General features: G+C 41.5%; 1 protein-coding gene across 3 annotated transcripts in view; it reads left to right on the top strand.

The window, feature by feature from the left end:
- Nucleotides 1-27,348, top strand: part of efl1 (elongation factor like GTPase 1) — a 50,713-nt gene continuing 23,365 nt past the window's right edge. The window contains exons 1-12 of one of the 3 annotated variants that reach the window (XM_038273817.1): nt 1-194; nt 307-595; nt 3,641-3,708; nt 3,796-3,880; nt 14,009-14,142; nt 14,235-14,372; nt 14,507-14,724; nt 15,238-15,361; nt 15,489-15,568; nt 15,852-15,988; nt 16,067-16,189; nt 20,799-20,898. In XM_038273817.1, coding sequence (XP_038129745.1) covers nt 505-595; nt 3,641-3,708; nt 3,796-3,880; nt 14,009-14,142; nt 14,235-14,372; nt 14,507-14,724; nt 15,238-15,361; nt 15,489-15,568; nt 15,852-15,988; nt 16,067-16,189; nt 20,799-20,898 — 1,298 coding nt within the window. In that variant the 5' untranslated portion in view covers nt 1-194; nt 307-504. The remainder of the gene's footprint in view (nt 195-306; nt 596-3,640; nt 3,709-3,795; nt 3,881-14,008; nt 14,143-14,234; nt 14,373-14,506; nt 14,725-15,237; nt 15,362-15,488; nt 15,569-15,851; nt 15,989-16,066; nt 16,190-20,798; nt 20,899-27,348) is intronic. The other 2 variants (XM_038273816.1, XM_038273818.1) reach the window with 2 other exon arrangements.

A 27,348-nucleotide genomic window follows, 5' to 3' on the forward strand; every position in this document is an offset into this window, starting at 1 on the left:
AACCAGGAAGTGCTCCAAAGCCTAGACCGTCCCATTCACCGGAGCATCCTCCGAAGGCTGGGTCCTTCAAAGGACGCAATTGAGGCGCAGTTAGAACCGAGGGTTAGTGCTTAGAGGAAGTGTTTAGGGGAGGTTTGGGATTTTCACCTGTTAATCTAAAGACGAGTGGATCGCGAACATCGCACCCTTCCTATGTGAGTTTCTAGGCTATAACAGTGTCACTCTTGATGTTTTTAAGCGAGTCTGAAGCTGCAGCGGGCAATGACCGCTAGCTAAAGGTGTTTGGACTTTTGTTTCTCTGAGAAGTTTGTTTCTTTTAGCCCGGTGTGTTCTACACCACTGCCGCCATTCACTGGCCTGACATGATCCGAGCTTTAACAGCACGTGGTGTCTGATGGTTCGGGACCACATCTCAGCTGCTCTGTCCCAGAACCGACCCGATCCCGGTGTCAGAACCCCTGCAGTATTTAGTGACCGCCGCTGGTTTTTCATCAGGCGATCGCGATGGGAGCCACCAGCCTGGAAAAGATCCGAGCCCTGCAGAGAAACCCGGCCAACATCAGGAACCTGTGCATTCTGGCACATGTTGATCACGGTGAGTTCACAGCCCGGCTTCCGTAGCTGCTTCCTCACTATTTACATAAACATTGCTGGTTTATATGTAGACGCCTCAGTGGACGCTGGCTGACGTGCCTAGGGGGCGGCCATTTTGGATCAGACCACAGTTCAGACAGCTGCTGTCAGAATGAAAAGGAGGCGCTTTAGATCTCATTTTAATCACATGAAAGACGAGTCAGAGATAATATTTTAATAATCTCTTACATGTCGCAACCTTTTAAAAGAACAAAACAAAGTCTGAAATTACCTTTCAGTTAGATTACACAAATTTATTCAGATTAAAAACTATTTAAACTGAACTCAAACTGGATGAGATAAATACAGTGATATATTTTGCAAATAAATATCAATATGATAAACACAAATCTTTATATATTAGTATATTATAAGATTATGTTTTATAAATATTGTATATTCATATAATCTTTTATTATTCAGTATTATGTTTAGTTTTAAGGCTTGCTCTTTATTGAGGAAAATTTGCTGTAATGTGATTTACAAAAGAGAGTAGTTATTATTTCTATTTTTTTTATTAATTTTATGTTTATCTTTATTTATTTTATCTCATTGTCAATAAGTTAAATTACACCAGGGTTTCCGGGTATGATTCAAAGTCAATAAATTAATAATTTTTAAATTAAGGCTCTAATTGGCATTAACATTCATTAAATGTGATTATCATGGCATTTAAAATGCTTTATTTAAAAAAAAAAAAAAACAATTTCGTCAGATATATCAGATATAACTGGTTCCGGGTGGTTGTGCGGAAGCACTTCCGGTTTATCGTAAAGCCGTACATTTGGAAAATGAGCTCGAGGCGGAGAACAAGCTAGAGAATGGGGAAAATGCTAATTTCAACAAAAGTGGCTGGAAAATGAGAAATTGAGGACATAGCTGCAGCCTGTCGACGGCAAAGATGAAGAAGGATTTTGCTGCGATATATAGTCAGAGGTATTTCTTGATGGCATTATAATGATTTCAAAGAGCATTAAATCAGATTTACTCATTCCTGTATAAACCATGTACACCCTTCCCATATAAACAGTCGGGCTGAGTAAAAAAAAATCGATTCCTTTAGATTTTTGCAAAATCGATGTCTAGGGAATGAGATCGATTAGTTTTATAGTGACGCACGTGACATTCACATTCAAATTAGCAGGAAACATGCACTCAAAATACTTCAAGCCAGCCAGCTGCAAATATAGCCAATAGGTTGATTGAAGACATTAACAAATGGGGGCTGAGCAGAAAACACCCTGTAGTTACAGACAAAGCTGCAAATATGGTTTGTGCAGGAAGATAATGCAGCTCATGCATGTCTGCTGTGTCACGTCTGTTTGCTCGAGTGAGGCTTTTTCACTTTTCATAAACAAGTTTGCACTTTTGAGACAGTTTTGTTCACATCTCAAGTGTCTGCACTTAATATGACAGGAACAAATAAAATACAGTGTGTTTTGAAACACAGTTGAACCACTTTCATTATTGTAATACAGATTGAATCGAAATTAATCAATTTAGAACTCTATGAATCAAAATCGAATCAATTCAGGACTTTGGCAAAAATACCCAGCCCTAATAAACACTGTTAAATAAGATCCAGGAAAAAAATATCTTATTGTATACATTTAACAGTATTTATAACGCTGCTCAGTACCTAAATTACAATTACTGCACATGACTGTATTATTGAGCATGGTGATGTAATAAAAGAAACAAATAATGACTAATGAAATTAAATGAATGCCTTGAGAGATAAATTATACAGTTTGATGAACGACTCCCTGTCGTTCATCAAACTGACTCATGATGAAATGAGTCTCTGATCCACATTAAGGTCAGCCGTCTAGTAAAGTGAGTCCAGATGCTTCTGCTGCTCCTGAGTTCGATGCCAGAGAGCAGCTTTGCTATATTAGCTGTGATCATCGGGATAAAAAGTAGTCCTCCTGAAAACATGGTCTGTTCTCCTCACATACCGGTGGTGCGCTGTCACTGGGAATCCCCAACAGCAGCTGCCTCAGGCCCGCTGTAGCTACCAGATCTGCTCGGGTCCTACTTCCTGCCAGTGACGTTACGCTACATGATTGGCTGAACGTTGCCACATGATGTAAAACATTGTGGTTGCCCGGGCAATGATAAAAACATCACGCAGCGTCCGTGTGCCGAGTCGGTAGCATCTGTAGCGTTAGCATGTCTAATGACCAATGAAATGTTAAGTGATTGATAACAAAACAGAAAAAATCAGTTTCTGGTGAACAAAGTAACTGTTAGACCGTGATATAAAGGGGGAGAGCTGGGTAGCGCTGTGGCTAGCTGTGCTCAGTAGCTTACAAGTTAGCCTCTTTTAGCTCAGTCAGTTAGCCATATTAAGCTACACTACTTTTAGCTTTGTGTTAATAATAGTGTTCGGTTTCTAATAACTGTTGTTTTTCTGTCTGAAATCTCTACGGAAGTCATTAAGATGTTTAAGATGTTCCATCTGTCCTTCCTGCCCTCGGATCTTAATAAAAAGAATTAAAAAAAAGCTGAGACTTTTTTGTCTCCTTGTTAAATGGCAGAGCTCAGTGTCTTAGAAGGCAGTACTTTCCTTTGAAACTGACAATGATTGTTTTCTACTTTCAGCTACTTTATATTGCATGAAATTAATGGAATGTAGAATAATAGCAAATATAGGTATTAATATGTTGAGCGATCTGATCCTTAAGAAACGGGTGCAATAAAGTATGAGTAGGTATGAGAGTAGCATAAGAACGTACCACCTGTGAGCGATTTATCCAACCTGAAGCAAATCGCTGCCGGCTTCTGCAAAGCATCTCTGGTAAAGACAGATAAATGTCTGCAGTGAAAGAGGCTAGAAGCCCAAAATCAGAAATTAAAATCCTGGGGACTCCTGCAGGCAGATGTCCAGATGTTGCTGTTTTATATATTTTTTATTTTTATTTTTTTCTATGATACCTTTGTCAGATGTCGGAGCTCAGTTGGATAAACTGGTCTGGGAACTATAATGTTCTGTATCTATTTTCAGGTAAAACTACTCTGGCTGACTGCCTTGTGGCGAGTAACGGGATAATATCCAGCCGTCTGGCTGGGAAGGTGAGATGAAGCAGTGGATGGTGACCTCTTCAGAGATCTGCTTGTTTCCTTCTGTTCCGTTAATGTCGGGGATGTTTGATGTTCCAGCTAAGATATCTGGACAGCAGAGAGGATGAACAGGTTCGAGGAATCACCATGAAGTCCAGCGCCATCTCTCTGCACTACAGCACAGGTACTGCAGCTCTGGGTAGTATGGATGTTCAGTCAGTCAGTTCAGTCAGTCATCTGAAGGGAGGCTGGGTTTTATTTTTCTTTCCTCTGTTTTGTTGGATGTTCGGAAATGTTAGGATGTTGTTAATTGTATAACAGACTTCAATAAAAGGAAGCCAGACTTCTCCTAATTCTGAAGATGTTTCCACATCTTTCAAAAAGCGTTTAGTGGCACATCTGTATGTAAACACCCAGAAATAATGCCCAACAACCCCTACCCTCACCTTTACAAGCTTTCTTGACCCGACGGACAGAACACACAAGCATTCACGCACATACACAAACTCACTCTTTAGGGAAAAATAAATAAAAATAATCAATAAATGAAAATAATAGAAGAGCAAATCAGAAGGAGGAGAAAAAAATTATATATATATATATATATATATATATATACTTACACATCTGAACATAAAAACAAACAGATAAATAAATATATTTAAAAAAAAACCTCTCTCCTACTCAACCCCCAATTCTTGAGAATTGTAATTAAGAGTTTGTGTGTCGTAGACAGTGTTGGGCACGTTACTTTGAAAAAGTAATTAGTTTTAGTTACTAGTTACTTCTCCCAAAAAGTAACAGAGTTATTAACTGAGTTAATCCCTTCCAGATATCCCCACACCCCCCACTCCATCACAGAGGAACAAAGTTCCTTCCTCTCTTCAGCCGGTGAACAATACCTCCTTAACGACTGACTCTTAACAATCATAGACAGGTTTCAGGTATTACAGGCTAACAATCGAACCAAACGACCCACTCATCGGTTTCTATTTGCATGTTTCTTTTTTTTTTTAATAATGTTTTTATTCATGTGACAAGGTCAAGTACAAACAATGAAAATAATGAAAATAAGGATTTTTTTTCCATTTTTACAAAAACAACAACCCCTCATTCCCTTCCCTTCCCCAGCCCTCCCCAATCCTACAAGATTATGCTATAAATCAGTAATAACCCACATCCTTCCTTCTTACCGTACAAGAACATGTGAATAAAGAAAAAAAAAAAAAAAGTATATAGACAATAAAAAAAAGAAAAAAAAAGGGAGAGCAGCAAGTACAACACAAATAAATAAACAGAAAACACCACAAAACAAAACTGAGAAGTAAAAATGTTTCAATGGGCCGAGATGAAGCCTGGAGGAAAAGAAAAAAGCAATCAAAAGTCAGGTTTCAAAAGTGGACGCTTCACCCGTCCTGCAGTGTCTTCATTCTAGCTATGTAGCTAATCATGCAGCCCCAAACTGAATCAAATTTTCCAGGTGCCCCCCTCAGATCATATTTAATTTTCTCCAGGTCTATGTGCAGCATGAGATCTTTAAGCCACAGTGAAGCTTTTGGGGCCCCTGTGCCTTCCATTCCAACAAAATTCTTCTCCGCGCTAATAGAGAAGCAAAAGCAATACTATCCTTGAACTTTTTCTTAATTTTTTTATGGTCTATTAATCCAAAAATAGCCAATTCAGGACAAGGTCTCAATTTCACATTTAGTGCTTCTCCAAGATGTTTGAAAACAGCTGTCCAGTAATCTTGCAGACGGGGACAGGACCAGAACATGTGAGTCATGTTTGCTGGTGACATGTGACACCTATTGCATACGTCTGCGACCTCGGGATTAATTTTGGAAAGTTTAGAATTGGTAAAATAAATATGATGGACAACCTTAAATTGTATGAGATTAAGCCTGGAGCAAGATGAACTATTATTTACACGAGTTAATGCTGAGTCCCAGACGCCGTCATCAATAACCCTACCAAGTTCTTGTTCCCAGTCTTTCTTGATTTTATCAAGAGATGTTTCTTTGAGATGGGATATTAAGGTGTATATTTTGGAGATACGGCCTTTCTGATTTGTGGGAATGTCCAAAATTTAGTCAATTACTGAGTTAGGTGGGGCGTTAGGAAAATAGCTGCTATTGGATTTAACAAAGTTACGAATCTGGAAATATCGGAATAGATGAGATTTGGGGAGGTTGAATTTTCCACATAATTCGTTGAAGCTAGCAAAGACATTGTTAATATATAGATCACTTAGCCTAACAAGGCCAGATCTCTGCCATAGAGAAAAGGCATTATCAATGCTAGGAGGGAGGAAGAGATGGTTGTTATGTATGGGGCTGTAATTGGACAGTCCTATGAGTCCAAAAGTACGTCTGAATTGGAGCCAAATTTTAAGGGTGGAGACGACAATTGGGTTACATGTATATTGGGATGGTCGAAAGGGCAATATTTGTGTAAGTAAAGCTAGAAGTGACGTAGAACAGGATTTAGCTCCTAGTTTACACCAGATTAATTCAGGTTCGCGAATCCAGAGAGTCATTTTGTTTATGTTGGCTGCCCAATAGTAGAGTCTTAGATCAGGGAGTGACAAACCACCAACCGACTTATTCCTTTGTAGAAGCTCTCTCCTTATTCTGGCAGTCTTGCCTTTCCATATAAAAGATGAAATTAGCCTATTGATAGCACGAAAAAAGGAATTGGGTAAAAAGATCGGCAAGCATTGGAAAAGATTGAGAAAACGTGGAAGCACGTTCATTTTGATGCAGTTTACCCTTCCCGCTATAGTTATGTGCAAGTTACACCATCTTTCCAGATCTGATTTAAGCTTTTCAATTAGGGGTTGAAAATTGGTCTTGTAGAGATCTGACATCTTGCGGCAGATATGCACTCCTAAATATTTAAAGCTGCTTTTAGACACTTTAAATGGAAAACACACATCAGGGATCCCGAGGGCTAAGTTGTTTACAGGAAAGCATTCGCTTTTTGAGAAGTTCAACTTATAGCCGGAAAATGCTCCAAAGCGGTTTAGCAATTCAATTATTTTGGGGATGGTGGTTACTGGATCAGAAATAAACAATAGTAAATCGTCTGCATACAAGGAAAGTGTATGTTCCAAACCACATCTGTAGATTCCTTTATTAAAACTGGCCGATTTAAGTGCAATAGATAAAGGTTCGATTGCCACAGCAAACAACAGTGGACTCAGAGGGCACCCTTGGCGGGTTCCTCAGTTAAGTGTGAAATATTGGGATTTCATCCCATTAGTGCTTACAGATGCTTTAGGGGAAGAGTATAAGAGTGAAATCCAAGATGTATACCTAGACCCAATGCAAAACCTCTTTAAGACCTCTAATAAATAACTCCACTACACCCTATCAAAAGCCTTTTCTGCATACAGGGAGACCACCACTTCTGGCGTCTCCCTGGCTGCGGGAGAGTAAAGAAGGTCGAGGAGGCGGCGGACGTTGGAAAAAGAGTGTCTGTTTTTCATAAACCCGGTTGGGTCGGGTGAGATGATGCTCGGCATGACTGATTCAAGGCGTAGGGCCAGTGCCTTAGCTAGAATCTTATAATCAGCATTTAAAAGGGAGATAGGACGGTAAGAGCTACACTCGGAATCTTCTTTACCCGGCTTTAGTAATAAGGTTATTGATGCCTCTGTGAGAGTTTGGGGCAGAGCTCCCCGGTCCAGAGAGTCATTGAACATGTCTAAGAGAAGAGGAGTTAATTTGTCAGCAAATTTTTTATAAAACTCTATAGGGTAACCATCAGGGCCAGGGGCCTTGCCACTCTGCATTAATTTAATTGAGTTTGCTATTTCACGAGATTCTAAGGGTCGATCCATTTCACTCTTCTGGATAGCAGAAATGGGTGGAAAATTTAGGTTATCCAGAAAGCTCATCATGTTTGTTTTGTCAGGTGGGGATTGTGACGTGTATAGTTCAGAGTAAAATGTTTTAAAGGTTTCATTTATGACAGATGGCGCTACTGTAAGTTCACCTGAAGGGGTTCTTATCTGTTTAATTTGCTGGGATACAGATTGGTTTTTTATTAGGCGTGACAGATGGCGTCCTGCCTTCTCACCATGTTCGTAGAGAAATCCACGCGATCGTAACATTAATTTTTCAGTTTCTTGTGTTGACAGCAAGTTATATTCCATTTGAAGGGTTTGCCTCTCTTTATCTAATTCAGGGGATGGAGATGTTGATAATTTTCTGTCCAATTCTGTTATGCTTTCCATGAGTTGTTCCTGTTTTTGTTTTTTGAGTTTATTTACTCTTGCAGAATAAGAAATAATCTCTCCTTGGACTACCACCTTTAATGTCTCCCACAGCAGAGATGGGGATATGAGATCAGACTTGTTGGAGATAAGAAAATCATCGATTACTTTGGATATTGTTTGGCAAAATTCCTCATTATTAAGCAATGTGCAATTCAGCCTCCATGGGGGGCGTGTTTTTTGTAAAAGTGTAAACGAAAGGTCGAGTAGCACTGGAGCATGATCAGATACCACTATCGTAGAATATTCTATGTTCTCGACGACAGGAAGAAAATAATTATCAATGTAAAAGTAATCAATTCTTGAGAATGTTTTGTGGACCTGAGAGTAAAAAGAAAATTGTTTTTTATCAGGATAGATAAAGCACCATGGATCCAAACCTCCTACTTGATCCATAAACATTGAAATTGCTTTAGCAACTTTAGAAGGGGAATCCTGTCGTGGGAAGGATTTGTCTAGCAAAGGATTTATAGTACAGTTAAGGTCGCCTCCTAAGATAAAGTGGTGGGAAGTTAAGTCTGGTAAAAGTGAGGTTATTTTCTTAATAAATGCCTCATCGTCCCAATTGGGTGCATAGAGATTAACAAGAACAACAGGTACATTAATGAGGGAGCCTGAGACTATAACAAACCGGCCTTGATGGTCAGCTATAACGTTTGTTGGGTAAAACTGTATTTTTTTATTTATTAAAATCGCTGTACCCCTTGCTTTGTTACTAAAATTGGAATGGAAACTTTGGCCAACCCATGAAGCCTTTAACCTATGGTGATCCTTAGCGATCAAATGCGTCTCCTGTAAAAAAGCAATTTCCGTTTTAAGATGTTTCAAATGGGAAAAAACTCTACCCCTTTTTACTGGACAATTGATCCCTTTAACATTCCAAGAGACAAATCTGAGAGAGGATACCCCTTTTTTTGTAGTATTAGCCATAGACTAATATGTAAGTATATGGTAGGAAAAACCACTGCATGGTAGAAGGACGTGGTGTTACAAAAGCACAGACAAAAATAGAGACAGAAGCAAATCTGTAGGATCTACCACCCCAATACCCCAAAACAAAAACCCTTAGAACAGGGAACAAATAAACATACCTAAACCTCCCTAAGCATGTCCTAAGAACGAGAACTAGCAGCGGGACTCCATAGACTCTGTTACTTCCGTGTGACATAAACTTATAAACTTAACACTCACCGAGCAGACGGGGCTCCTAAATCTGCAAATCTGTCTACAATGTATAATAGGTGCAAAATAAACAGAAATATCAGGGGGCAGTAATACTCCCATATCAGCATTAAGATAAGAGAAAAATAAGTAAAAAAAAAAAAATAATAATAAAAACAATAATAATAATGATGATAATAATAATAATAATAAAATATAACATAAAAAAATTAATAATAATAACAATAATAATAAATAAATAAAAAATAAAAAAAATAAAAAAAAATAAATACATAAAAAAAAATAATAATAATTATAATAATAATAATAAATAATAAATAAAAAAAACAAAAAAAAAACAACTTAAGTAGCCCTTTGGAATTACATCTTGATCGTTATAAACGTTCAAACGTTACCGTGCACAGGGTCCAGATAAAGCCAGCATCCTCAATAAATCCACTAACCGGTGGGAGCGATGCACTCGTTGTAAAAAACCTGGGCTTTTTCTGGAGAGTCAAAATAGAAGTTCTCATTTCGGAACGAGACCTGGAGACGGGCAGGGTGCAGCAGGCGGAATTTTATTCCTTTCAGGTAGAGAGAGTTTTTGATGGTGTTGAATGCAGCCCGTTTTTTGGCCAGAGCAGCGCTGATGTCCGGATAAACTCTCAGCTCGGAGCCGCGGTAATCCATCTTGTGTTGTCTGGCCCATCGGAGGACTTTTTCCTTCTCTTGGAGGCGGAGGAATTTAATGATGAAGGCTCTCGGTTTCCCGGCACCGGTATCACCTGGTCTGGGGCCGAGGGAGCGGTGAGCTTGCTCTATCTCGGGAGGACTGTCGAAAACGTCCGGCCCCATCACCGCCATCAGCAGGTTGGAAGCAAACTTGGTCAGGTCCTGGTCTCTCTCGCTCCCCTCAGGTATGTTGATAATCCACAGGTTGGAGCGCCTGGACCGGTTCTCGAGGTCATCTACTCGTTCCAGGAGAACCGTGGCTTGGGATTGTAAGGTCTTAACAACAGCTTCCATCTCTGTGATTTTTTCGAAGTTTTCACTCACCACAACTTCAGTATTAGTAAGACGGTTGTTAAATGACGTCACCTGCTGACCCAGTGAGTCCACTGACTGCTTCAGAGATTCAGTTGACTGTTGGATCAGGATAGCCATGTCAGCTTTGAAGCTATCACGTTGTTTAGTGAAAAGAGCCTCAAGGTCGGTCCTGGTGACTGGGTCGGAGTGGCCTCCGCTGTCGGCGCTTCTGCCCCCCCGGTGTGGGAGTTCAGGTGCGGCTGCGGTGGCCATGCTGGCTAGCTTAGCTGAGATGATAGCTGCCCGAGTTGTTACTGCCGGCTGAGGGTTAGAGTTTGAGGAGCTCATAACGTCGCAATGTACCTTCTTACATAAGATTGAGTAATGCACGAGTCAGTCCAAGGAAAAGCACAGTTAAACTGGTAGACTTGAAAGGTAAATGAAAAGTTCGGCTGGAGCTCCCTTCTCTCATGTCTGCTCTCTACGTCATCAAACCGGAAGTCCTAGCTCTATTTGCATGTTTCTAAGCAATACAAGGCCTTGTCTATATAAAGACTCACGGCGGATCCAGACATTTGAATTGAGAAAGCTTCCTGGAGGTGAAGCAAAACATCTTCAAATTTTCAAGTCCAGTGGATTGTTTTTAAACCTTTACGGAATGACTATGACCTGGATGACAGGGAATCTTCATCAGTTGTATTTAACTGCAAGTTGTGCAAAAGATGAAAAAACATTGTCCGTATACAGGTCGCCAACAGACTTGAGCCCATTGTTGTGCCACAGCCGAAATGTTGTGTCCGTTTTAGAGGGTTCAAAAGTAAAATTCCTATAGATCGATGTCAAAACCGAAGGACCTCAAAGACCAAAGTGCTTTCGAATCTGATTCCAAATCCTCAGTGATATACAAACTAAGGGGCAGCCAGACAAACATGAAAGCTGAAGTGGAAGAAGAGAACATAGTGGCGAACGCAGGGAAAATGGAACAGAGTCCTGTTCAAGGTGTACCCAAGCAAGTAGGGAATCATGCTCAACTAACCAGGAAAAAAAGCTTCTGTATGTTTGCTGCCCAGTAGTAGTACCTAAACACAGGTAGGGTGAAGCCCCGCCTTTTCCTTAAGTGCTTGAAGGATTGACCGGGGGATCCTTGCAGGCTTACCATCCCACAAGAAGTCTCAGACCAGCTTGTCCAATCTGTCAAAAAACGATTTGGCTAACAAAATCGGAACATGTTGAAATAAATAAAGAAATTTGGGGAGAACTACCATCTTGACGAGATTGACGACCAACAAGAGAAAGAGGTAGCGTAGACCAGCGGACAAAATCCCTCTCTGTCTTCTCGACCAATGGAGAAAAGTTAACTGAATACAAATTACACAAAGATGTGGTAACATGGACACTCAAATATTGAAAGGCAGAACATGGCCATTTAAATAGAACTATCATATGGGGAAGAGCTATAGCAGGAACATTGATAGGCAAGAGCGCACTCTTCTGAAAATTAAGATTGTATCCCAATATAGCACCGTAACGGTTTAAAATGTCACAAATCACAGGGAATGAGTTTGCGGGGTCAGAGACATACAAAAGGAGGTCATCTGCGTACAGTGAAACCTGTTGAACCCTATTAAGACGCGTTATGCCCTTGAAACCAACCTCCGAACGTAGCAACAGATCAAGTGAATCTATTACCAGAGTGAAGAGTAGCGGGGATAGCGGGCATCCTTGCCTGGTACCGTGAAATAAAAGAAAAGGGGGAGACAATGTATTGTTAGTTTGAACAGATGCTTTTGGTGATGAGTATAAGAGCTTAATCCAATGAAGAAAGGCCTCCCCAATTCCAAACCTGGCCACCACTTCATAAAGGAAACACCATTCAACCCTGTCGAAGGCTTTCTCAGCATCAAGGGAGACCACAATCTCTGTCAGTTTAGAATCAGATGGCGCCCCAGACCGAGGGAGATTTTCCGTTATTTTGTATTTCTTCCATTTTCTAATAATTGCACCAACTGTTGTTGCCTTCTCACCAAGCTGCTTGCCTATTGTCCTGTAGCCCATCCCAGCCTTGTGCAGGTCTACAATTTTATCCCTGATGTCCTTACACAGCTCTCTGGTCTTGGGCATTGTGAAGATGCTGGAGTGTGATTGATTGAGTGTGAGGACAGGTGTCTTTTATACAGGTAACAAGTTCAAACAGGTGCAGTTAATACAGGTAATGAATGGAGAACAGGAGGGCTTCTTAAAGAAGAACTAACATGTCTGTGAGAGCCAAAATTCTTACTGGTTGATAGATGATCAAATACTTATTTCACACAATAAAATGGAAATTATTTATAAAAAAAATCATACATTGTATTTTTCTGGATTTTATTTTTAGATTCCATCACTCACAGTTAAAGAGTACCTATGATAAAAATTACAGTCTTCTACAAGCTTTGCAAGTGGGAAAACCTGAAAAATCAACAGTGTATCAAATACTTGTTCTCCCCACTGTAAATGAAAATGCGACAATCAGGTTTCAGGTTAGTTTCAGTGTCTGCTGGATTCTTAATAGACAGATGGAAATCAGAGCAGTCCTGGCTCCACTTTCTCCTCTGTTGGTTTGCAGATGATATTGCAGCACTGCCTCCCGCTGTAGGAACCGGATCTGCTCGGGTCCTGCTTCATGCCATTGACGTTAAGCTACATGATTGGCTGAACATTGCCATATGATGTAAAACATTGTTGTTGCCCAGAAAATTATAATAACATCACGCAGCATCCGTGTGCCGAGTCGGGATCATCTGTAGCGTTAGCGTGTCTAATGACCGATGAAAGTTTACCTGATTGATATGATAACAAAACAGAGAATACCCGTTTCTGGTGAACAAAGTAACTGTTAGACCATAATATAAAAGGGGGAGCTGGGTAGAGCTGTGGCTAGCTGTGCTCAGTAGCTTTGCTTTAAAGTTACTTTGTGTTAATAATAATGTTCGCTTTCTAATAACTGTTTTATTTGTTTAAAACGAGTCGTTTTTTAGGTTGTCCCATTTTTCCTCCTCTCTCCTCAGATCTCAAAGGGGAACACCGTTTTTTTTTTATTATACGTTAATTTTACGTTATTCCATCATGTTCTACTCACCAATGTTAGTTTGTGTCATTTGGAGCCGTTCTGAAGATATTCGATTTTGTAATCCAAGTAACGTCTTCATATGGGCAACGACTTGAAGGCACAAACTAAACTGTTCATAACTGTTCATAAACAGTTTTTCCGAGTGGACCTGCCATATGATGATGTCATAAGAAAAGGCAGGAACCCGAGCAGATCCGATACACCGGCGGTATGCTGCAGGTCTGGCACGCCCAACAAGAACTGCATATTTTAGTGGGATCATAATCCTGATGAACAGAGGATGTTTGGAGGTGGACTTTCTTGATTAAAACCAATTTTCTAACTCATAAAGCAAATAAAGCCAAGCTGCTTTTTAGCTTGAAGCTACAGAACAGAGGAGATAAACATCCAGAGTGTTGAAGCATCAAAGCGTTCACCACAGTTTGGTCCAGCGTCCTCATGTCTGCAATTACACATTTTTGACGCTGTTAATGCCTTTGTTGTGAACGCAGCATAAGTATTTGAATTTGAGTCAGAAGTTCAGCGATACTTCTTGGTCTGCTCTCGTAAACAACAACTGGACCTGAGGTTCATGATCTCAGTGTATCCACGTTCCAGCATCCTTTTAAGATTAAATGAGGAATCAATGCTGATTGTGATCTGTTGGGCAGTGTCATCTCCCAGTGGTGGAAAGCAGTCACCAGTCTGCCATTTGCTGATTATCTGTGTTTTAGAAGTGATGAGATGGTTTTTCTGCACAGGTGGTCAGGAGTACCTTCTAAACCTGATCGACTCTCCGGGTCACGTTGACTTCTCTTCCGAGGTTTCCACAGCTGTCAGGCTGTGTGATGGAGCCATTGTGGTTGTTGATGCTGTGGAGGGCCTGTGTCCTCAGGTAAACCTCCTCCCGTTTAATCTCAGTGTTAACGCTTCCAATCAGGAAACCTGATCGAATGAAGCATTGTTTGTCTTTTGTTCTGTTGGTAGACCCAGGCTGTACTCCGACAGGCATGGCTGGAGAACATCAGGCCTGTTCTGGTCATCAATAAGATGGACAGACTCATCACCGAGCTGAAGCTCACCTCTCTGGAAGCCTACAACCACCTGGTGAAGATCCTGGAACAGGTCAGTCTATGGCACAGCCCTGGTGGCAACTCACAGAAGCTTCAGTCTCCGTTTTGTATGAGAAAGACTTGGAAAAGTCTATGGAAGAAGAACGGGTCTCATTATCTGGTGTCAACCTGCTCTCTTCTCTGTAGATCAACGCTGTGACAGGGGCTCTGTTCACATCTAAAGTTCTGGAAGAACGAGCAGAGAAAGTGAGGGAGGAGGAGGAGGACAGGGACTTGGACCTGAGTGGAGATCAGGTCTATGACTGGAGCGCTGGACTGGAAGAGGCTGACGACTCCAACCTCTACTTTTCCCCTGACCAAGGAAATGTGGTGTTTGCCAGTGCCATAGATGGATGGGGTTTCAGGTGATTCATCCCTTTCCTCTGGAGTCCAAACATAGCACCCCCACATGGCAGATACAGCCAGTTTGCTCGAATCGGTACTAGAAACCTAGAAAATCCCAGTAACACAACTATTCACGGCCTTCCACCCTGAGCTGCTGGCTGTTACCTTGGAAACGATGGGGACGCAGAGAGCAGTTATTTATTTGTGTCCTATTAACAGCACTGCACACCGATGGCAGGCGTGGTCCTCAGGAGAAGTGGAGAGACATGTTCCTGGATCTATAATGGTCCTTCAAGACCGCTGAACATTAAAACCACTGACAGCTTGATCCTCTGCTCTTCTAAATGTTACATCATCAGTTCTTTGTTCTGGAAACTCAGCACCCTGAGAACAATGAGTGAACGGTTTCAGCCAAGTTTATTATTTTAAGAGCAGAAAATGTTGTTCCAGTCAAACCATTTCTTTTGTCAGTGACATTTCCCATAGTGGCTCTAAGGTGTCTGTCATCCTGATTAGTGTCTTTTTTTCTGCAGCGTTCAGCATTTTGCCTCCATATACAGTAAGAGGGTGGGGATCAGAGCCTGGGTGCTGCTGAAGACCCTGTGGGGAGATTTCTACCTCAACGCAAAAACAAAAAGGATCATGAAGGGGGCTCAGGTAATATGAACAGATGATATTCTTAAAGCTTTTCCTTGTTTTTCTTGGTTTTGCTATTTGTCAGAATGTCTGACTTTAATTAGACCTTTTTGGGTTGAACAGAAACGGGTCTCCTGTTTCCTTGCAGGCCAAAGGAAAGAAGCCACTGTTCGTGCAGCTGGTTCTGGATAACATCTGGAGTTTATATGATGCAGTCATCACCAGAAGGTGGGTTAAAGCTCATGTTCTAGCTTCAGATGTTCAAGCTCAACATTCAGGCCATCCAGTACGTGAAATGGATGCAGCAATGGAAAGCCAGTAAGGAACAGCAGCAGGGACTTTGCCAGTGGCTGTATCGGTGGCTGTGCCAGCGGTTGTACCAGCGGCTGTATCAGCAGCTGTGCCAGCGCCAATGACTGTGTCAGCAGCTGTATCAGCGGCTGGCTTTGTCATCCTTCCATTGATTCTAATGCATGGTTTCTTCTAAAAGTGTTTGTATTTGTGTGAGCAGAGACAAAGACAAGGTGGAGAAGGTTGTATCATCCCTGGAGATAAAGGTGATGTCCAGAGACCTGCGTCACTCTGACCCTAAAGTTCTCCTACATGCTATCTGCAGCCAATGGTTACCAGTGTCCAACGCTGTCCTCTGTATCCTCAAACTCCAACTAATCGTCTCCACAGCTCTATCAGAGTCTGGGTTCCAGTTTTCCTGAACAGTGACTCCAGCTATGGTGTGTGAGAAGCTCCCCAGTCCATTAGAGATGGCAGCAGAGAGGGTGGAGAAGCTGATGAGTGTAGGAACTCGTCCTTTTGAATCCCTACCTGAAAGGACTCAGGAACTGAAGACAGGTAATCCCTGACACACTCCACCCACACATACATGCACTGTTGGTTCCTAAAACAAAAAACATGTCCTTTAGTCGCTCTGGAGCTCAGCAACTTGCTCAGTTACTCATTGGAAGTACTCAACCATAGTACTTGAGTAAAAGTATTGATACTCATCAAATCTTACTCAACTACAAGTAAAAGCTAGGTCAAACATTACTCAAGTGAAAGTACTGAAGTAATCACTTTTGAAAATACTTAAGTATTCAAAAATCCAAATTATATTCTCCTAACACCAGCACATTTTTGTATAATTTTCAGAGTAATTTCAAAGAACCTGTAACTTTCAGAATACACCTGATGTATTAATGCGTAAAACCAACTGCTATAGCTTCTACAGCACCTGGAAAGAACTTCAGCATCAACATGATACAAAAAGTAAGGACAGATATTGTATTATTGTTTATCATTCAAAAATACAGCCAAAAAGAGGCAGGAGAGTTTTGATTCTCCTCACACTTTCACTTTGCAGCGATTCCCAACCAGTTGTACTCGTACCCCTAGTGGTCCGCAGGTGCATTGCAAGGGGTGCATGAAAATATTTTATTTGTTAGGTAGTAAAATAAAACAGGGGTGGGATCTGTTTTGCTTTTTAAGGATCCAATTGAAAAATTAAACAAGTAAGTGTTTATTATATGTTTGAGTTCACCTTCAGCCTTGACACCCATCCAAACCAAGCAGAGGAACAGACTGGATGTAGAGAACAGCCTTGGATCAACTATTTTTTACACTGAGCTATTAGAGCTCATCAAAGCAGCTCAGGTGTGTTGAATAATAGAAACAAAGTAAAACTTTTTAAACCCGTCTACCAGACATGGGCAAAGTGGAGTCAACAAGTCATCTCCATGTCATGTATTTAATCTACCCAGCCAATTAAGCAGGTGAGTCCAATCTGCACAGGTTAATTCACGGTGAAGATTGGACTCACCTGCTTCAGTGGCTGGGTAGAACAAATACATGACATGGAGATGACTTGTTGACTCCACATTGCCCATGTCTGCCGTCTACCTATAACCTTTGTTACCAATTCATCAAGCTTAAATGTGATTATAAGGGAGTTACTCAGAGGAGTCCAGTTTTATAAATACAGGTTAATATCATTTTATTTTGTATTTATTTTTATTCCTTAAAGTCGTAGGGAACCTGCTGTTCCAACCGTTGCATTTCAGAATTCTCCCGAGTGGTGCCCGACTGCACGAGACACAAGAGAATAAAGTGAATGTGATTGGTTGTTTATCAAGGGGGCGGGATTGTTGTGGCGAAAGGTTTGCAAGCAAGTTTGGTTGTGGCAATTTGTCGGAAGCATCTCGCTAACCAGTTAGCAACTTAGTGCTAGTAGGTTCCCAATGGGAAATTCCATTGGGACCAATTAGCACTAAATTGGTGACTTAGAAACGACACTGTCAAGGAACACTATGGACAGAGGAAACATGCAAGAGGAGGAGAGTTTAGTGTCTGAGGTCGGGGATGAGTCTCCTCCGTCATCCATTTTTTATTTAGAGGAGGAAAGCGGGGACGAAGATGTTGTGGAAGAGGACGCCAGGGCGGCAGAAGCTTGGTTTGATGTAGAAGGCTTCCAGCCGTACATGTTTGAGCCCTTGCCTCGCAGCGCTGCCAGTTCTGTTAGCTCTACGCCTGCAGAAGACACTGATGTCCATCCCCGTGAACACTGGGACGCAACTCAATGGGAAAGGAAAGGATTCTGATTTCAACCGTTCGGTATATTAGCTGCGACATATGAATCAAGATGCTATGACCGAAAAAATGTTGTTGGGTTTAAATCCAGAGAAATGTGAGTTTAAAAGATTAAAAGGAAAATGATCAACACAGAGACAGGGTTTTGTGACGTCAGCGTGTGCCGGGTGGAGAGAAGATTCTGGCTTGGAAAGCCATCACCTTCTCCCCCAGATCCCTTCATAGCAAAGCCTTTTATTAACAGTTTACAACATCAAACAGGCGGGCCTAAAACAGAAGAGCCAGTAATCATTGTCTGAGAGGATGCAGGTAACAAGATGGTGTGAATTGACCAACTGGCTGGATGGAAGTCACACATCCGTGTGATTCTGCCTCATGACCTACAGGAGGTCATAAAAGTTTATGACCCTTCTGGTTGAAACACAGGATAGTTATCACTCTAACAAATGTGATTGACAGTTGACTGATACAGATATACAGATGATATGATTGGCCGAATTTAGGTGTTCAGGCTGACATATAACTAACTGGCCTGCATAAAATAACGAAAAAAAACAACAACACAGATTTTAAGACAGGATTTTTTGAAAACAGAAATTTTCTAACTTTTGGGACGGTTACAGCTCTGCTTGAGTCCTACGTCTCTGTGTCTTCATGGTCTTGAAGAAGAATGTGGTTTAGCAAACAGACGGTGAGGAAATCTGCTGCTTTAAATTGGGAATTTGTTCTTCACTTTCGTCATGTAATCAAGGAGGGTTGTAATATCAAATGTCTTAATTTACAGAAATCTTTGAATTAGTCTCATGTGCGTGTGTATATTTGGTTATTGGACTCTCAGCCTGGTTTTCTGAAAAAGAGAGACATTAGAGACTGCTTTAAAAGTCTAACAGTGAGTTACATTCAAAGAACTGTGTAACACCCCTCCTAGAACAACTTTACTGGCTCCATAAAGCAGCGTTTCAACTTAAAGATCCTTCTTTACATTACAAAGCACTTAATAACCTTGTAAAGTGTATGTGTTTTGTTAAAGGGAAACACCATTTTTTTACATTTGGCCCTTTATTTTCCGTTATTCCATCATGTTCTACTCACCCATATGAGTTTAGTGTCATTTGGAGCCGTTCTGAAGATATTCAGTTTGGTTATATCCAAGTAACGTCTTCCTATGGGCAACGACTTGAAGGCACAAACTAAACCGTTCATCATTTATTCTTTATGGTACGCCAGCATTCAGAACATGGAGGCCAATCACTGTGGGCGACAGTGGCGTTGGATGTAGGAGTTTGCCCTGAAATCGAAGGATTGACGGCTCCGACTTTCAGTGTCGTTGTGTCCTTGGGCAAGACACTTCACCTGCATTGTCTACTGATGGTGGTCAGAGGGCCCGGTGGCACCAGTGTATGGCAGCCCTGCTTCTGTCAGTGAGCCCCAGGGCAGCTGTGGCTACAATGTAGCTTGCCACCATCAGTGTGTGAGTGTGTGCGTGAATGGGCGAATGAATGTAGTGTAAAGCGCTTTGGTCAAGTCTGCTGACTTGAATAAAGGCGCTATATAAGTATAGGCCATTTACCATTTATCACTGTCCCCCAGACATCTGCGGTTATATTTTTTATATTTATATCTTTTAAAAACAAAGCGGGGCATGTATGACGTCATCCGCGCGCGTCGGCTACCATTCATTCATCCAGTCCGCTGAACTGCTGCTAGTTTTCCTCACATGCCTGGAAGATGTCTAGTGCTGCTACCACAGATGATCTCACTCTCCAAATGGAATTGAACGATTCAGATTAGCTAGCCGAATATATAAGAGGTAGAGTGTAGCCGTCTGTGGCCCGGGCTGCCTGTTATTACTCCAGTGCGCATGCGCGAACAACTTCATACACGCACCGTTATTGCCCTTTCGAGTTTTTCAGAGATTCTAGCAACATGTTGAATGGCAATGCTTTTGCGTTTAATCTTCTGACCATTATCTTCTGCTGTGTGTCTTTTGGATTTCCTTGCTGATTTGAAACGCCCAGTTTGGGTATCCACAATTTGGAAGAGCATCTTTGATGTGTTTTTGTTCTTTGTGCTTCCCTTCTGTTTTTGTAGGGACATGATCGGCCCAGTGTTGTAAGGTTCTGATGACAGAAAGTTTGTGTTCCAGTGCTTGGGGTAAAAAAAAAGTAGATAACCTGTGGATTCCCATCTAGGCGTTTGTCAAATCAGCAAGGAAATCCAAGGTACCTTGGCGCAGCGTCTGCTGTGAAGCGTGCGCTGTACCGGTCTGTCGTGGCGAAGAGAGAGCTGAGTCAAAAAGCGAAGCTCTCGATTTTCCGGTCGATCTATGTTCCTACCCTCATCTATGGTCATGAACTCTGGGTCATGACCGAAAGAACGAGATTGCGGATACAAGCGGCAATTAGTGGTAAAACAGTTACTATGAAACACCTCAAGAGGTCAGTTCTGTGGAAACCTTTGTGTTGTGGAAAAGAGTTTCTGTTAATGTTTTGTAACCTCTTTTACGCGCAAAAGTGATCTATATGTAGAGGGGGAATGAGCGACCCGTCAGAGCTCACTGAGAGATTCTGTCTAACTGTGAGCTCTCCCCTTGAAAGTGTCTAAATTAACAGGAACCTTTGCTCCTTGCAGTCTGCTGTGTCTCAGTCTACAATTTCTAACAGACTTTACAAGTGGAACTAGGAAGGCATTGAGCTTGGTGCTACTTTTGGACCCCTCCTTTCAGTATCTAACTCTATTCAGGTTTTTAATGAATTGAAAGCGTCAGGGAGCCGTCATCAGGTCCTCCCTCTAGTCTCACTTTCTCAGGAACTGTTTTCAGTTTAACGGTGCTCTGCCTGCTGACTCAGTGGTGTTTTCCATCTGTGTGCTTTTCCAGCGTTCCTGCGGTGTTCCAGCGGGACCAATGATCCAGTCATCATCTTTGTGTCCAAAATGTTTGCTGTGGACATTAAGGCGTTGCCTCAGCACAGACCCAGGTAAGCCTGATGAATTTCCATTCAGTTTATTTCTGTATTGCCAATTCACAACACATCATCTGAAGGCGCTTTGCAAAGACAATTCCACCAAATCATCCAGTCAAATTGATTCAAAGTTTTCTAAGGAAAACCAGTTGATTGCATAGACTCAATGACCCGAAGGCAATCCCTCACACTAAGCTGATATCTCTCTTCAGGATGGAGTCACAGCCAAACAGGAACAGATGAAGCTACTATGAGAAAAAGCAGAGAGAGAATAATGTTAGAGATTGAACTAAGAAATACTGCAGGATGGGAGAACAGAGAAAACATGAAGCAGAATGATTAAAAAGGGTTCCTATGTCCTACAGCAGTCTAAACCTATAGCAGCATAACTATAGGGATGGAGATGAATGAGCCATATAACAGTTTTCTTTCCTATAGGACAGTAAGTTCTGGACGTTACAAACATTCCTCTTTCCTCTGGTGTTGTATCTTTGAGTTTTAAACAAGCTGTGGTCCAGCTCCTACTTTCCGTCGGCTTTGTGAAGAGTTTTTAATGGCATCCTCTTGGCAAATGACTGGTGATCACATTATTCTTCTGCTGTTAGATTTGACAGCAGCCTTTGACCCTGTGGACCACAACACTGTCTCTGTTAAACCACCTTGCTGGTATCCGTGGTACTGCACTGGATTGGTTTAGGTCCTATCTTTCCAGTAGAAGCACCTCTGCATTCCAGGAAGAGATGAGGGTCGATGAAGCTGTAACTGCTGCCAAGAAAACCTAAATAATGATCACTTTAGTGCAGCACAGACCAGCAGAGAGCTGAGCAGACATCAGGAGCAGGAAAACCAGACCTCTCCTGCTGGGAGGCGACGTGTTGAGAACGGTATCCTGTCTAATGAAAAAATCTTATTTAATCAGATATTATTTCAGCTGTTATATAGTGTTTAAGACACACAGTCCTACTAACTGTGTGTTAGAACAATAGATGAAAGAGTGATTCGAGCACTAATCATGGTCAAACAGTTAATTCTGCAAATACATGGAATAAATTCACCACAACTTCTGTTCAAAATATAAGAGTTTATTAACAAAAATCATTCAGCTCCAAGTCAAACATATTTCAACTAAGACTAGTAAAACTCAGCTAAACTAAATTAACTACTATGTACAAAGAGGAAGGGAAACATGGTTGAAAATCATATTACAGTTTAAGATGGATTCTGTGTTTGAAACCAAAGTTTATCTGGAAGAATTTGGGATATGATCAAATTAGCTTTTCACTAATTTTAAAGAAATTGGAATGTTTTCAGACCAATTCACAATGCAAATCCATGAGGTGAATGAAACATTATTTGGCCAAATAATGATTTATTGAATGATTTGCTTAATCAAGAACCAATAACCTTTAGCTAAATGATTCTTTACCCTCTTTGAAATAGCTAGCCGCGAATAGACATCAGGATTCCACTAAATGACTCTTGGTCAGACTTGCTAATGGAAATGTAATGAGCATCTGAGGAACATATGAACACTAATGTTATATCAGTGTTTAAATCCTTAGTGAATAAAGCTTGTCTAAGCTTTAGCAACAGCTCAACACATATTCCTGCAGCATAGCGTAGCATGCAGTCCATTCTTTAGCATCAATTAGCGTTGTCTTTACTCAGCAGTAAACACACGATATGATTAGCATCATCAAAAGACACATTGCTTGTTCTGTCCCTAATCATGCCAGACCTGCAAACCTTTTTTCCTGTTATCAGTGTGATGCAGAATCTGTGACATAATTTGACATAGTTTTCTCAACAGTTCATCAGTCTGATGGCGGTAGGGAAAAAGCTGCTGCAGAACCTGCTGGTCCTGCATTGAATGCTGTGAAGCCTCTTCCCAGAGGGCAGCAGGGAGAACAGTCAAGGGCGCAGATAGCGTGTACGTCAGGGGTGTTCTGACGTACACAGATTCGAATGACCCTCAATCCGTCCCCCCCACTTTTATAAAAAAAAAAAAAAACATATGGCGAAACTCACAGAAAATCAAAAAGCTTTTTCTAATTTACTGCTTTGCAACAACAACATAAAACAGTCAGATCATAGACAGGCAATCGTTTTGTTTAACTGCAGGCTGCCTGCGTCGTAGAGATTCAAATCTAAAAGTTATCCTGTCTCTGGCATTTACGTCTCGAGCCTGGTTTCCATGGTTACTCAGACAGACAGTAGTGGCTGGACAGTTCCCAATTCCGGAGTCCGGACATCAACATGAGGCCAGCCAAACCGAAAAAACAGAAAACAATTGCATCCTTTTTTAGAAAAGCACCAACTGTAAGTAAACTGTTCATTGCGGTATCATATCACCTTGCATTTTTTTGGTTGTCTGTTCGATGTCGCCGTGGAAAAAAGAGTGGAGACGGTCAGTGAGAATAGCGTGAAGAGAGGTGCCAATGTCATAAGGCGGGAGGCAGGGGGAATCGACTGGCATTTATTTATTTATAATGAAATCGACTGTTCCGACTTTTTCTGGAGTTGTTGGGGGTCTTTCAGAAATATGTAGGCTACAGTAGGCTACTTGAATCCGTATTTATGCCAAGCCAAATGGTTTAGGTTGTTACAGGTTGAATCATGAGAAAAACGAACTTCAAAGCTAGACAAATTCCACTACACAGGGGCGGATTTTGGAAATTTTGGGCCCTAGGCAAAGACAGGCATGGGGCCTTCTGAATTGAGAAGGCAACATATAGAACAGACCCATTATACAGATACAGAAATTTTAATAGAATAGAAATTTGAGGATGTCATGTATCTTCAAGTTTGTCTATGTCACTGTAACTCGGAGGAAAGAATCTCTCTCTCGTATATATATATATATATATATATATATAATGTGTGTGTGTGTATATATATAAATAAATAAAAGGTGCATGTCACAGGAAAGACTAGTGATGTTACAAATATGACAATTGCTTAAACTACAGAACAGTAAATTCTTTAATCTATAATTAACATGGCCCTTAACATCCCCAGCTGTACACAATAACACACATTAAAGCAATGTTAATACAAAGCTGTAAAGTAGAGTGAGACGTTGATAATAACTTCCTTATGTTTTTTGAATGTATAAATTTAATTATAAAGGACTAAAACACCTAAAACTTATGGGTGATTTTACAACATTTAAAAGCCTGAGATTTTACTGAAATTGGGGCTACTGGGGCTCACTGGCCTTAGATGTAATGAGCGAACTGGAAGTGCTGAATACATCGCTCCAAAAAAGCACCCAGACATTGGAGGGCATGGTCTCTGCAGTCTCAGTTGTCCAAGAGAGATTACGGGACAAAAGAAAGCCAGCCCACTTTGAGGCAGTCTTTAAGGAAGCAGTGGATATGGCTGAGAAGCTGTCTCTAACACATAGGCCCCCAAAGAGATATTCTGGGCCAGCACCTGCACACAGGCCAGAATCTGCTGTGGAGTACCACAAAGTGGAGTTCTACAGAGTTCTTGACAAAGTAGACACACAACTTTCTTCATTTGAGGCCATTTATTGAAAAGCCATGTAAAGTACTTATTTACAAATTTGTTTTTGTATATATGTAGGCTTTGCTGTTCGTGTTTCTGTGTGTTTACAGCCTGCACTTAAAGTCAGTCCATGTTTAAATAAAACCTTTTTTTTTTCACACGTCATGTGGCATGTTTGGTGAGTACTTGGTACCAATACATGTTATTTTCTTGCAATGATGGGCAATTAAGATTGATGGGTTGTCATAGCTGAGTAATAGCCAGTAATAGGGCTCAGGATCCACGTTGCATTGTGGGACGTCGCAGCCATATTGACTGCTACGCAAACGTAAGCATAGCTCTGACACAACGTTGTTGTTGAAAGAAGAGACAGAAGTAGAGAGAAAAAAGATGTTAAAATCCCGAAAAGGATCTGGAATTTACCGGGACACATTAAATAGAGAAGCCAGGGACCGGTATGGTGACAAAATCAGCATTGTTAATCATTTGGATCCATATAAAGTTCCAAACAATGAGTGGAGCACCAATGAGTGAGCGCCTATACTTCAAAACAGTTCCCAAGCTACAAGTCCCTGGAGTCTCATGTGCAGTTCATGAATGGATGGGTTCAGGAGCTGCAGATCATAAAGCCAGCAAACAGTGGGAACACAGTAATCCGTACAAAGGTAAGCTGTGATCAGACGGGCTCTGGAACCTGCTAGTTTAGCAACTGCTAACCGCTAAGGCTAACAACCACTCACGCATGTAATGTACTTTTAACTAGCTGCTATGTGTTTAAAAGGTGTAGTTAGTAACGTTAACTGCCAACCCTCCGGGTTTCTCGCGTATTTGAGCCTTTTCCCGCTGCCGTTTTTATTATTTTCCCGTAAAAGATCCCAACTTTGAAGGAAAGAAACACTGTAGGCTATAAAATAAAACCGTGCATCTTTAACTTACCAGAATGAAAATGCAGGGAACACACTCTCATTGACATCGGAATACTGTGGAAAGTTATGTTCGGTCGTCTTACAGCCGCGATCCAAGCTAGCCGACGACTCTTTATCTCTGACGCTTGGTCTCCATGGTTACGCCTCCAGTCAGGAAATCGGTGGAAAGTTAACCCATTTTCTATGTTTCCATGGCGATCATGTGTTGAGCTGTTACAGCCCACAATACAGCAATGGTTTACCATGGTTGAAATCAAGTTAAGGTGAAATTAATCAAATTAAAACACGGCTGAGAGGGAGTACAGTACGCGGTAGTCATAGGCAGTAGTCTGAGCTGCTGTAAAAGACGCATTCAACATGGCGGCGACGCGAAGTGCTTACGTCACGATGACCAAGCCCTATAGTAACTGTCCCCCACAGTTTCAAAAACCTATCTGCGCCCCTGAGAACAGTCCATGTTGGGGGGGTGAGGGGTCATTGATGATGTCACGGGACACGCCGCGCTGGGATGAAATGCCCTTTGGACCAGTGAGGTGGTGTTTCCAGTCCAGGTGAGGGTGTCTGTGATGAATGTGGTGCTGCTGACCACCTTCACAGCTAAGCTGTTGATGAGCAGTGGAGCGTGGTTAGGCCGGTTCTTCCTGAAGTCCACTATGATCTCCTTGGTCTTCTCCACCTTCAGGATCAGGCTGTTATCTCTGCTCCACCAGCTGCTCCACCTCCTCTCTGTAGTCCAGGTGGTTGTCGTCTCTGATGAGGCCCACCACCGTGGTGTGGTTTGCAAACTTCACCATGTGATTGGTGGTGAACCTGGGGACGCAGTCGTGTGTCATCAGGGTGAACAGCAGGGGGCTCAGGACGCAGCCCTGAGGGGAGGGGCTTAGACTGATGACATCAGAGGTGTTCTGTCCGACCCGGACTGACTGAAGTCTGTTGGTGAGGAAGTCTAGCAGCCAATAGCAGAGGGGTGTGTTGACGCCCAGCTGTTCTGATAATGGCAAATCTTTACATTTTAACCAGTCAGTGAGTTATTGATGTTTTAAAATGTTGGATGAGTGGACAATTGGTCTGAAAGAGGAGTCAAATCGCAGCTCAAGTAGGACATTACAAGGAAAGGAGACTTCTGTCTTCTGAAAGCCACCGCTGTTTTCACCTCAAAGGAGCTTTTCATTGGACTAACTATGCGGTTTGTTGGCTATATCAGCAGGTTAATAAATAATAAGTACTGTATTATGATATTAAAATTGGTATTTCTTTATTTAAATTTTATTATCATGTTTAATCAGACCTCAAATTTTATATTTAGTTAAGAGTGAGATGGTTAATTTTCGGAGGCGTGGATGACTTGACCCTGGAAGAAAAATCTTTTTCTCCTGACTTCTATAAGAAAATCAAAGTCAGGATTTTCTCTGACTGACAGCCCTGTGGCTGCAAGGCTATCAGTCAGAGGTGGCAGTCTGCAGCACTGGGGCCTCCAGGCTACCGTCCTGTCTCCATTTCTCTTCACCCTCTACCCCTTGTGTCTGAGGGGAATGAGCTGGAGTACCGGTCAGTCATCATGGACTTTGTGGACTGTTGTGAGAAAAAACACCAGTGTTTAAACACCAGTTAGACCAAGGCGATGGTGATCGACTTCAGGAGACGACCCCCGTGTAAACATTCAGGGGCAGGACATAGAAACTGTGGAGAGTTTCAAATACCTGGGTGTTCACGTCAATAAGAAAGCTGACTGGACACATAAAACCATAATAATTGGAAATAACTATCCAACATTTTAACTTTTTGTAACAAATGTATTTTTTCTGTGGTTCTGATTTGTTGATCTGATGGCACGGTTCAAGTTGTCCTCGGTGCCTCTCTATCACCAGGCTTGAAAGCTGAGGTGCTTTTAGTGAATTTCCAAACCTCCCCATCAATCCAGGGTTGTTTGCTGGTGTGTGTGGTCATGTTCTTCATTACCCTATTTGCTACACTCAACAAAAATATAATCGAAACACTTTTAGTTTTGCTCCCATTTCTGTGAAAGTGA

Source organism: Cyprinodon tularosa, unplaced genomic scaffold (genome assembly GCF_016077235.1).
Source record: "Cyprinodon tularosa strain WSP-4 unplaced genomic scaffold, ASM1607723v1 ctg890, whole genome shotgun sequence".
Taxonomy (NCBI): domain Eukaryota; kingdom Metazoa; phylum Chordata; class Actinopteri; order Cyprinodontiformes; family Cyprinodontidae; genus Cyprinodon; species Cyprinodon tularosa.